General features: G+C 48.9%; 1 protein-coding gene across 2 annotated transcripts in view; it reads left to right on the top strand.

The window, feature by feature from the left end:
• Positions 1–1,058: 1,058 nt before the first annotated feature.
• CHODL (chondrolectin) overlaps positions 1,059–11,963 on the top strand; it is a 37,417-nt gene continuing 26,512 nt past the window's right edge. Inside the window, exon 1 of one of the 2 annotated variants that reach the window (XM_081199712.1) lies at positions 1,059–1,657. In XM_081199712.1, the coding sequence (XP_081055838.1) occupies positions 1,561–1,657 (97 nt within the window). In that variant the 5' untranslated portion in view covers positions 1,059–1,560. The remainder of the gene's footprint in view (positions 1,658–11,963) is intronic. The other variant, XM_081199711.1, reaches the window with a different exon arrangement.

Here is an 11,963-nt window from a genome sequence, read left to right as displayed (position 1 = left end):
TGAAGTCATAATGGCACCATGTGATTGACAGGCAAACATGCCCATCCACCTGTTGAATTTGGCCTACAAAGCTGATCTTGTTAGAGCCACAAGGATTCTTCACCACTGAAGAAAATAGTTGCATAACCCAGCATTGCTGCCCCGCCCCCGCCCCCGCCCCCAACCTGGGGCAGAACTTGGTGCATCTGGAACCTGGAAGTCACTGCTGCCGCCCCTTTTCCTCACTTCTCTGGCGTGGGCGGGTGGAGGACATTCCTGTGCTTCTCTGCTGCCACCGCGGGCACTTCCCACCCCCTGTCACCAGATAAGTTAGGAAAAGCGACCTCGCCAGAACCCAAAAGCTGAGTGACCCCGACTTTGGAGCAGGGTGCGGGTGAAGCAGCATTTCCCCATTTTGCCTTAGGCAGCAAAACGACGGGTAGGGTCGATCCTGGTCTTGAGCCTTTAGACTGCTTAGGGTTCATTTAAAGACGCCTTTCAGCTGGCCCAGCAAAGAGCCTTCTTGGATTCATGTAATCCACAAATGGCAAAACCGCAGCCTAAAGGCAAGGCGATGCCAAAGCTCCGTCTCCCCTCTGATCTTATAGAGATCGGTGCTGCTACCTCCAGTAATATGGGGAAGGCGCTCTGTATATGCCCAGAAATATTCTCCCTCACCACCACCACCCAATCTTGCCCGGCTGCAGCGCGAATTGCAGAAGCGGCGCCTCGAGCGTGCGCTAAAGCGACAAGGAAGCCCAAAGAGCCGGCAGAATAAAGCCAGAAAGTCACGCTGATTTCCTAGAGAGGGGTTGTTGGGGCGCGGGGGTGGGGTGGGGGGGTGGAGGCAGCCACCCGTTACCATCTTTTTGCGCGGTGGCAGAAAGACAGGGAGGCCACCCGCTCCTTTCGCCATTTGGCACCGTCGCCCTCTTTTAATCGCCTCTGCGGCTCTGGAAAGCCCTCTGCCTTGAGGAGGGGGCTGCTGAATCCGCGGCTTTCAGGACCCCCGCCCCCAGCCCAGCCCCCCGCCTCGCGCTCGGCCCCCTCCCAAGCTGCAGCGCTGCATTTTGCACCAGAAATCGATAGTCGCGGGGCTGGCCCTGCCCAACGCGGAGGCTCCGGGAGGCTGGCCGGAGCCGCTATATAACCAGGAGCCAGCAGCTTGCGCCTTCTTTCTCCCTGCGCGTCCAGCGTCTCCAGGCGCAGGCAGGCCAAGGCGAGGAGAAGGGAGACCTTGCAGTGCTTCCTGCTCCTGCTGCTTCTCCTCCTCCTCCCTTGGACAAGACGCTTCTCCTTCTCGCCCAAAGGGGTCCTGCAAAAACGCGCGCGCTTCCTTGGCGCACGGAGATGCGCGCAGCGGCAGCGGGCAGGGCAACAGCTGGCTCTCAGGGATCTCCTCAAGGCGGCTGCTGCTCCTGCAGTTGCTTGGCGCTTTGAAGGGACCCGCTTTGGAGCACCTTACCCGCGGAGGACCGGCCGTTGCGCAGGCGCTGAGGGTGCCTGCCTGCCTGACCTGCTGCTGCTGTCACTTCGGGGACTTTGTTCAAACGCCCAGCGCCTCTTCCCTCGGCCGCTGCGATGCTCCCTTTTCCGTGCGGAAGGCGTCCCCAGCTGCTGCTGCTGGGCTACTGTTGGCTGTGGGCTCAGAGTTGCCTCTCGCTGCGAGTCCTGAGTGGTGAGTTGAAGGGAGGGATGAGGAACCTGGTTTCTTATTTGGGGGAGAGCAGCGAGAGAACTGGGACCCCCTCCAGATGTTTCTGGACTCCACACTCCCATCAGTCCTGACCATTGACCATGCTGCCTGGGACTGTTGGGAATTGGAGCGCAACAACCTCTGCAGGGCCCTTTCCCTGCTGTATAAAGACCCCCGAAGTGCACCGGGTATTCGGGTGCAATCTTTCCACTTCCCCCTTTCATTGCTTTTCAACTTGATCATTGAACAGTGGTTAGAGATTCCCAAACAGAAAGGTGGCTCTTTCTGGCGGGGATCCTCTTACTTTCAAGCGGGTGGCGCTCTATTGATTCAGTGAGGCAAAGGGGACTCATGGAACGCAGCCTTGGCATTGTGTCACTGGCACTAGGGACGAGCAGTTTCCTGGCGAGTAAAAAAAGGCTCGATTTTTGTCCCAAGTTGATGATTTGACTTTGCGGAAAGATCACAGCCTCAATCCTGGAAACTTCAAAGATGAGATCCCCAATTCATATCTTTAAATATGGGGGTGGAAAGTTTGATGTCCCTTACATTGTGTCTCCTAAGTCAAAAGGTTTTGCTCTGATCTATCCTCCATTTATAGTCTATTTGTCCCTCATTTTTAAAAAGTTCAGAGACTGAGAAGCAGGATAGAGGATCAAATACGGAGAAGCAGGATGGGGGCTCAAATGCCAGATAAAGAGTGATGTGAAAGAGATGCCCATCACACCTGACAACTTTCTCAGTTCCTGCTTGTCTGCAGTAACCACCGAAATCCACATTCATGTTTGTGGATAAGGATTTGTGTGGCAGGAAAGATATCAGTGCAAGAATACCTCTGAAGAACCATGTGTGCTACCAGATGTAGACTTCCACCCTGAGTAGTGGGTGGAAGGGGTATATAGGTGGTGTCCTAAACTTCTGAGCTCATACTTCTACTGAAATTTGACTTGAATCAGTACTGGAAAATCCTACAGCTTCCTCAGATGATCCCATTCTGCAGAGGGTTGGACTAGATGACCATTGGGTTCCCATTCTATGTTACGATTGTCTTGCCTTGAGTATTTCTTTCCAAGGAAAGAACTTCACAGGGAATTTGCTGAACTGCTCAATTCTTTATAATTAGGAAGCCATCTTCATATATTGAAAAGCTCCTTAAGGAATTTTTAAAGAAAATATTGATTAACATACAAAGTTTTTCAACTGCGGCGCAAAGTTCCTTCCTTCCTTATATATTTGCCATAAATATGTGAAATATGTCATAAATATGAGAAATATACCATGCCTATCCATTCATTGCATGCAAGTGGTGGAGGAGCTGGAACCTGCCCTGTGTGTCCTGCACATAAAGATACAGTGTACATAAGCAATAAAGAATCCAGTTGTATCTTTAAGGTCAACAAACTTACTATGCAAGGAGCTTTGATAGATTAGAGCTAACTTTCCCCGGTGCAGATTCAGTGTGTGCCTATTTTCTAGATGGACCTGTACATATTATTACCTGAGTGTGTTCTATAGGGTACATTTCAGCCCAATTCCAATGGTTTCCTGAAAGGTCAGGCAGGAAGCAAGGGACTAGAAATTGGATAAGGTGATAGTTATGCTCCAGTTTTCCATAATTAGAATAGATTCATGAAACATGAACACAAGAAGCAGGAACCTTTAGACCCCTCGTCATTGGACACACCACTTTTAAAATGAAATGAAAAGAAAAACATTCCAGGGAATCTCTTAGGAATGGCTTAAATAGTTCACGTAACCTAGAACCAGTTCTGATCCTTTTCAGCTACTGATCACATGCAGCACCAACCTTAAGGTGCTATGTAGACACCAGGGGGTGTCAGTGTCAAGAACTTGTCAAGGCTGCCACCACAGTTATGGGGACCACTGCAGATCCCCCCCATCCCCTGTCTCTGCTTATCTGGCTGTTGTTTCTTGTTCATTCAGTGGCAACAACAAGTAGAAATATTGCCCTTTTGTGCAATGGTGGAGATGGTCTCAGGGAGAGGAAATCAGTGACAGCAGTCACAAGGAAGCAAGTCCATGCAGGAATGGGGAAGTGTTGAAGGCATCTTATCCAGGGGCCCCTCAAAATCTGGATTGTGATAATAGCTGAGGGGAGGGAGTTGCTGCGGCTCCACCGTGGGGGTTGAGGAAGGCCGCTCCCTCCTGTAGGCACACTCCTCCAGGCCTAGGGGGCGGGGCCCACACTCGCCACCGCTACTGTTTTAAGGACACTGATGTTGCCGCGGCAAATGCTTAATATGTTTTTATATATTTTAAAATGTTTTATAGGGGTTTTTATTTTTTACTTTGTTGTCCCACCGTGAACGGTGGTTTTTATTGATGTATTTCTATTTTGTTCTGTTTTAGTTTGGTTTGGGGTTGGCTATTGAGTGGGGTGGGGATTTGTTGTGTTGGTACAATTGTTTTGATTTGACTTGTTTCTATTCTGTAAATGGAGGTTGGTTTGAGGCTTGGGATTGCTACCGTAGTGGGGCGAGGGAGGTATGGCGGTGGGGGCAGATGTCATAGGCGAAGGGGATCGAGATATGGATATGCTCGTACCCCTTCCAATCTGCGCCCCATCCCGAGGGACGAAGGTAGGGTGAGCAAGGATTACTCACCTCCGTCACTGGTGTTGTGCAATGCCAGGTCTATAGGCAAAAAAACCGCCACCCTGCGAGACTTCTTCACCTCGCAGGGGGTTGACCTGGCTTGTGTGACGGAGACCTGGGTGCGCGAAGGGGAAACTGTTACCTTACGAGAGATGGCGCCCCCAGGTTTCTCCGTCCTCCACCAGTCGCGGACTGTGGGCCGGGGGGGAGGGGTGGCATTATTAATCCGAGAAGATTGTTCTTTCAGGGCTCTGCCATCGCCATCGATACCCGGCATTGAATGTGTTGGCCTAGTGTGGGGCTCCGAGGTGAGCTTGGCTGTCTGGCTGGTGTACCGGCCACCTAGCGCACCAGCAGCCACCCTGTCAGGCCTGTTGGAGGCGGTGGCCGGCTGGGCCTTGGAGTTCCCCAACCTATTGGTACTGGGGGACTTCAACATCCATGCTGATGCCACTCCCTCCTCACAGGCTCTGGACCTGGTGTCTTCCATGGCGACACTAGGGCTCTCCCAGTTTGTTTCGGGCCCCACACATCAAGCAGGCCACACGCTGGATTTGATCTTTGGCGCCGGTATAGATGTGATCATGTCTCCCTCGATGAAGGTGCCATGGTCTGATCACTACGCACTGAAAGCCAGGATTGATTTTCCACCCCCACCCCGCTTAGGTGGCGAGCCAATTTGGGCTCGCCCGCGGAGGCTGATGGACCCTGATAGATTCCGTCAGGCCTTGCGGGACCTTGCTCCCCCTGGCGACTCATTGACTGAGCTTGTTGAGGGCTGGAATACCCAGCTCCTGGCAGCCATCGATGAGATCGCACCTAAGCGCCCTCTGCGACCCCGCAGAAACCGGGCCCCCTGGTTTACCGAGGAGCTTCGGAAAATGAAGCGGGACCTCAGACGGCTAGAGCGAGTATGGCGGGGTGCCCGTGACGGAGCCTCAAGAACATCTTATAGGGTTTTTATGAAAACCTATGAGATGGCAGTGAAGGCCGCTAAGAAGTCTTACTTCTCGGCCTCCATTGCATCCGCTAGCTCTCGCCCGGCGCAATTATTTAGCATAATTCGGTCTCTAACGTCCGTTGAAGGACAGCCAAATTTAAATAACAATCTGACACACAGCTGTGAGGCATTTGCGAGCTTTTTTGCGGAGAAGGTCCTGTTGCTCCGCCATGACCTCCCTGCCAATTTGGATACAATAAAGGAACTGGAGGCCCCTCGACTGTCCTCGGGTCCAGTATTGGACCACTTTGACCGGATATCTCCAGCCGATGTGGACAGATTCCTCCAAGCTGGAAAGCCCACCACCTGTCCTCTTGACCCGTGCCCGTCATGGCTGATTAGAGCGTGTCCAGACGAGGTGCGGGCCCCCCTGGGGGATATCATCAATTTGTCCCTTGGCACCGGGATATTCCCAGGGGACCTGAAGGAGGCGGTGGTGCGTCCGCTCTTAAAGAAAACATCGTTAGATCCCTTAGATCTATCCAATTACCGCCCGGTCTCGAATCTTCCATTCCTGGGTAAGGTGATTGAGAGAGCGGTTGCTGAACAGCTTGGTAGGTTTCTGGATGAAACATCTGCTTTGGATCCATTCCAGTCCGGCTTCCGTGCTGGTCATGGGACCGAGACGGCTCTGGTCGCCCTAACAGATGATCTCCGCAGGCAGCTGGATCGAGGCGGGTCGGGGCTGCTGATTCTTCTAGATCTGTCAGCAGCCTTTGACATGGTCGATCACGAACTCCTGGACCACCGCCTTGCCGACGTGGGGATCCAGGGCACAGTCCTTCAATGGCTGCGCTCGTTTCTCTCTGATCGGGGACAGAGGGTGGCGCTTGGGGGGGAATTGTCATCGCGTCACTCCTTGGTGTGTGGAGTGCCTCAGGGTGCGATTCTCTCCCCGATGCTTTTTAACATCTTTATGCGCCCCCTCGCCCAGCTTGTCCGGAGTTTTGGGCTGGGTTGCCATCAGTATGCTGATGACACCCAACTCTATCTCTTGATGGATGGCCATCCTAACTCGGCCCCAGACACACTGACCAGATGTCTGGAAGCTGTGGCTGGATGGTTACGTGGGAGCCGGTTGAAGTTAAATCCTTCGAAGACAGAGGTCCTCTGGCTGGGGCGGGACGATATGGGATCGAGGGGGCAACTCCCATCTCTTGCGGGGGTGCAATTAGTGCCAGCACCGTCTGTTAAGAGTTTGGGTGTAATCTTCGATACCTCCCTCTCTATGGAGGCGCAGATTACAGCTATAACAAAGGCGGCATTTTTCCATCTCCGCCAAGCTAAGCAGTTGGCCCCTTATCTCTCTCGCCCTGACCTAGCCACTGTGATCCATGCGACGGTCACCTCCAGACTGGATTATTGTAACTCGCTCTACGTGGGGCTGCCCTTGAGACTGACCCAGAAACTCCAGCGGGTGCAGAATGCCGCAGCGAGACTCCTTACGGGGTCTTCGCTGCGGGATCACATTCATCCGGTGCTATACCAGCTGCACTGGCTCCCGGTGGAGTACAGGATCAGGTTTAAGGTGCTGGTTTTAACCTTTAAAGCCCTATACGGCCTAGGACCCTCGTACCTACGGGACCGCCTCTCCTGGTATGCCCCACAGAGAAACCTACGGTCTACAAATAATAACACCCTCAAGGTCCCAGGCCTCAGAGAGGTTAGGCTGGCCTCAACTAGAGCCAGGGCCTTCTCGGCTGCAGCTCCAACCTGGTGGAATGCTCTGACACAAGAGACCAGGGCCCTGCGGGACTTGACATCTTTCCGCAGGGCCTGCAAGACAGAGTTGTTCCGCCAGGCCTTTAGTCAGGGCGCAGCCTGACCCCCTCCTCTGGCAACCTGCACAGAATTTTGTTTAATCGGTTGCCACCAATGTGATTTTAACTAATTTTTATAATGAAATTTTTTTAGAATGTGTCATTATTTGATTGTTTATTTGATTGTTGTTAGCCGCCCTGAGCCCGGCTCAGCTGGGGAGGGCGGGATATAAATAAAATTTATTATTATTATTATTATGTAGCAAACAGGAGATTAATTCATGCCGTTCCTTCTGAGCTTTCTGCCTGGAAGCCACTATACGAATGGAACATTAATCAAATCATAGGAGATAACACTGTCCATTCAGATGCCAGGCAGAACTGTTAAAAGAGATCTGTACCATCTCCAGGTTGCAAAGTCTTTACCTGAAGAGAGTGGCCACCCCTTTAAAAGTTCTAAAGTATTAGGCGACTTCTTCAAAGTACTGCACTAGTCTCTTTGTCCACCCACCTCTTTTCTACCAGAACACAAGGGGAAGAAAAGCAGAGTGGACTTTAGTGAATTAACTGTACAGGAGGTGCAACAACTGTAGTCTTGGTGTAGAGCATTTCAGGAGTGAAGTGCAACCTATGGATGAAGACCTTGAGATACTTTTGGGTGCTGAATCCTCTGGTGTCTTCAGATAACCTGTTTATGAAGTATCTAACCTGATTTGCTTGCAGAAAGCTTGTGCTGCAGTTAGACTATGTCTTGTCTTTGTCGAGCATTTGTTCAGATTTGTTTGTGGTGATGTTATATGACCATGAGCATTCTTTCAAAATTCATCCTGATTTGTTTGCATGATGTTTATACATCTTCCCATCAGCTGTTTGTTCATCCTACACTTTTCAGTGTAGATTTGTTGTGCCAGGGTAACAGAATGCTTTGGTCCACTTTAATTGCACAAACCTAAATTTCTGGTGTGGTTTGACTCCATTCCACAAAATACTGACAGTCAGGAGGTGTCCATTGCCTGTAACAACCCAGGACAAATGCAAGAGTGAGAGTATCTGATGGAGAGAAATGATCATGGGATTTGGAGAGAGGGGCATTCAATACATTGGTAACATGGAGCTCTACTTCGTGTTCCTATCTTATTCAAGTGAAGCTTTAGAAGTGCAAAATATTGATGTCTGGGATTTGGGATGGCATGGATGAGGGTGAGGGAAATAAGCTCAATTTACATATGATGGAGCTGATGTTGCTGGGTAGTTTGTCTGGCTTGGGTTCAACTCATTCTGGGAGGATCGCAACCTATAAGAGGATCATATTTGCAGTTTGGTGGGTGTTGATTGGCCCAGCTTTGTCACCAGAGGCCTACGTTGCTTAAGAAGCCCAAAACATTTCCCATTAGCTAAGGCTGGTATACCAGCTGTGGTCCCTTTTAAGCAGAGATAAGCCACAGTCATCCTTACTTTGGTGATTACCTGAATAGATTATGGCGATATGTTGTATGCAGAGCTGCCTTTGAAACTTTTTGAAAATTTATGAATGCTGTTGTTAGACTAACTGAGATGAGCTATAGGTAACACATTTTGCTGGTTCTGAAACAGCTTTGTTGTCGATCAGCCCCAAATTCTAAGAGAAATTTAAAGCCTGATAAGCAGTGTTTGAAATCCCCCAGGCGCCAGGCGCGTTTTGAGACTGGCATGGGTCCAACTGTGAATATGTGGATGCCAAGTTGGTGACTGACATATCCATCTGGCTGGCCCCTCCAACTTTCTTAAGCCGGTAAGCAGAAGAGCTTATTTACTGCATTTATATCCCACCTTTTTCTCCAAGGAGTACGGTACATGGTTCACCACCCTCCTCAGTTAATCCTGAGAACAACCCTGTGGCATAGGTTAAGAGGCTGTGACTGGCCCAAGGTCACCCAGTGAGCTTCATGACTGAGTGGGGATTTGAACCCTGATCTCCCAGGTCCTAGTCCGACACTCTAACCACTACACCACACTGGCTTCCTATAGTATTTCTGCTATGGGGCAGCAACCTAAATTAAGTAGGTAAATAAGTATGGGAAAAGCAAATATGTCACCCAGAAAAGGATCTGAAATATTTTGCTTGAAGCTTGAATTTGTTTTATTCTGGATTGTTTAATTTGATGTTTTAATGTGTTGCAAACCACTATGAGCTTTTTTCTTTAAAATATAAAGTGCTATAGTAATGAAATGAATAATAATAATAATAAATTTCACTGGGAAACAATAGCTATGGTTTTCCCAGTAGTGATATATGGAAGTGAGAGCTGGACCATAAAGAAGGCTGATCGCTGAAGAATTGATGCTTTTGAATTATGGCGCTGGAGGAGACTCTTGAGAGTCCCATGGACTGCAAGAAGATCAAACGCATCCATTCTGAAGGAAATCAGCCCTGAGTGCTCACTGGAAGAACAGATCCTGAAGCTGAGGCTCCAATACTTTGGCCACCTCATGAGAAGAGAAGACTCCCTGGAAAAGACCCTGATGTTGGGAAAGATGGAGGGCACAAGGAGAAGGGGACGACAGAGGATGAGATGGTTGGACAGTGTTCTCAATGCTACAAACATGAGTCTGACCAAACTGCGGGAGAAAGTGGAAGACAGGAGAGCCTGGCGTGCTCTGGTCCATGGGGTCATGAAGAGTCGGACACGACTAAATGACTAAACAACAAATAAATTTCACTGCAAAAAAGAAAAGATGCCTAGATATGGCATTGTAGTGACCGTGACCCAGGTTTAAGGTGCCATTTGGTGATTAGCTGATATATTTGAGTTAATACTACTACTACTACTACTAATAATAATAATAATAATAATAATAAATTTATTATTTATACCCCAGCCACTCTGGCTGGCTTCCAACAGAACACTAAAATGCAATAACCTATTAAACATTAAAAGCTTCCCTAAACAGGGCTGCCTTCAGATGTCTTCTAAAAGTTTGATAGTTATTGTTCTCTTTGACATCTGGTGGGAGGGCGTTCCACAGGGAGGGTGCCACTACCAAGAAGGCCCTCTGCCTGGTTCCCTGTAACTTGGCTTCTCGTAGCGAGGGAACCGCCAGAAGGCCCTCGGCGCTGGACTTCAGTGTCTGGGCAGAACGATGGAGGTGGAGACGCTCCTTCAAGTTTCTAACACTGATAAGCCTTGGGACCTCAGGGTCCTCTTCCTCTCATATTTCCTGTGTTAACATTGAAGTAAATCAACCTTTTCGGGATGCTGCTGCTATTAGAGGTTAGATAGGTGTTTCTCAGGGGAAAAAACCTTTTCAGCTGTGATGCCTCACTTATGGATCACTCTCCTCTGCAAAGGTTACCTGGTACCAATTCTTATGCCTTTTTGGCAGCAGACTCTTTCTCTGTGTGTGTATATATATATATATATATATATATATATATATATATATATATATATATATATTTGCTTTCGTAGATTTTCACGGGTACAGGAATGCAGGTTTTGGTGTCTTCGGGTGTCTTCCCGTGTAAGAGTTGGGGTGTCTAGGCGACGTTTCGACGAGGTCTCACTCGTCATCTTCAGGCTGGTGCTTTCGGCTTCTTGTTACTGGAACAGAGCAGGATCTCAGTGTTTGAGTTCCTATAAATACTGTTGAGGGGGTGTGGTGTATAGCCTCCAACGTTCTGGGCAGAGAGGAAGTTCCCAGGTTAGTGTGCCTTTTCTTCTTTTGTTCATTAATTACTTGAGGGATATCTTGAGAGATTTCTTGAGTGATATTCTGAGTACCATTTAGGAGGGTCATTAGGTGTGAATTAGTTGCTAAAGCTTTCGTGTCTTGACCTCTTGAGCTTGTGAAGAGTTTTTCTGAGAAGATGGCTGTACTGCACTTAGTTGTGCTCTGGCTTGGCTTCGTGTATAGGGGCGAGCTGTGGTTTTGTGCCCTGTGCCAGCCAGATCTGTGTAGGGATTGCAGGGGGGTGCAGCATCCGGAGGTGCCACTATGGTTTGGCTATTGGATGGTGTCTGTAATTTATCTGTGGAGAGGGTCTGGGTTTGGGTCTGGTGTGGTTGATTGGAGATGGCGTTCTGTGTGCCTCTGGTTCTGGTGTCGGTTTTTGTGGGGAGGGCTAATTTCCAGATGTCTGGCAGGCGGGACGTGTCGTCACGCTCGTTCATGTTGTGAGGGTGTTTCTCTATCTCGATGGCTTCCATGATTATTCTCTTGTGGTGATGTTCCATGTTAAAGAGCAATTTGGAATCTGCAAAATTAATTTCGTGTCCTGTTTCTTTCATGTGTTGGTAAAGAGAGGAAGTTTTTTCTTCTTTTTTGACGGCATTCTTGTGTTCTGCGATACGTGCATTTATTCGTCTGTTTGTTTGTCCAATGTACGTGGCTGGGCAGACTTTGCAGGGTATTTCATAGACCCCTTGGTTTTCTAACTGGATTTTATCTTTGGGGTTTCTGAGGATATTAGCTATTTTTTGGTTGGTGCAAAAGGCTGTTTTGATATTGTGTTTATGGAGGATTTTGCTAATTTTATCTGTAGTGCCCTTGATATAAGGAAGGAGGGCCATGCCATTGTTTTCTTCTGTGTCTTGGTTTTTGGGGGGTGTTTCTTTTTGGATTAGTTTCGTAACCCTGTTTTGCTGGTATCCGTTGGCGATTAACACATTTGAGAGATTCTGTAACTCAGTTGTCAAGTGGTCTTTGTCAGCCAGGCGTTTGGTTCTGGAGATGAGAGTCTTGGCTACGGAGTTTATTTGTGCAGGGTGGTGGTGTGATTGTGCATGTAAGTAGCGGTTGGTGTGTGTTTTTTTCCGGTAGATAGTGTGTCCTAGGGAGCCATCAGGTTTTTTGTAGATTAGGACGTTAAGGAAGGGAAGTTGGTTGTTGGCTTCTATTTCCATAGTGAATTGTATTTTGGGGTGTAGGCTGTT

This window comes from Podarcis bocagei (assembly GCF_964188305.1).
Source record: "Podarcis bocagei genome assembly, chromosome: 6".
Taxonomy (NCBI): domain Eukaryota; kingdom Metazoa; phylum Chordata; class Lepidosauria; order Squamata; family Lacertidae; genus Podarcis; species Podarcis bocagei.
Note: the sequence above shows the minus strand (reverse complement) of the source record. Positions and strands in the feature narration are given on the sequence as shown.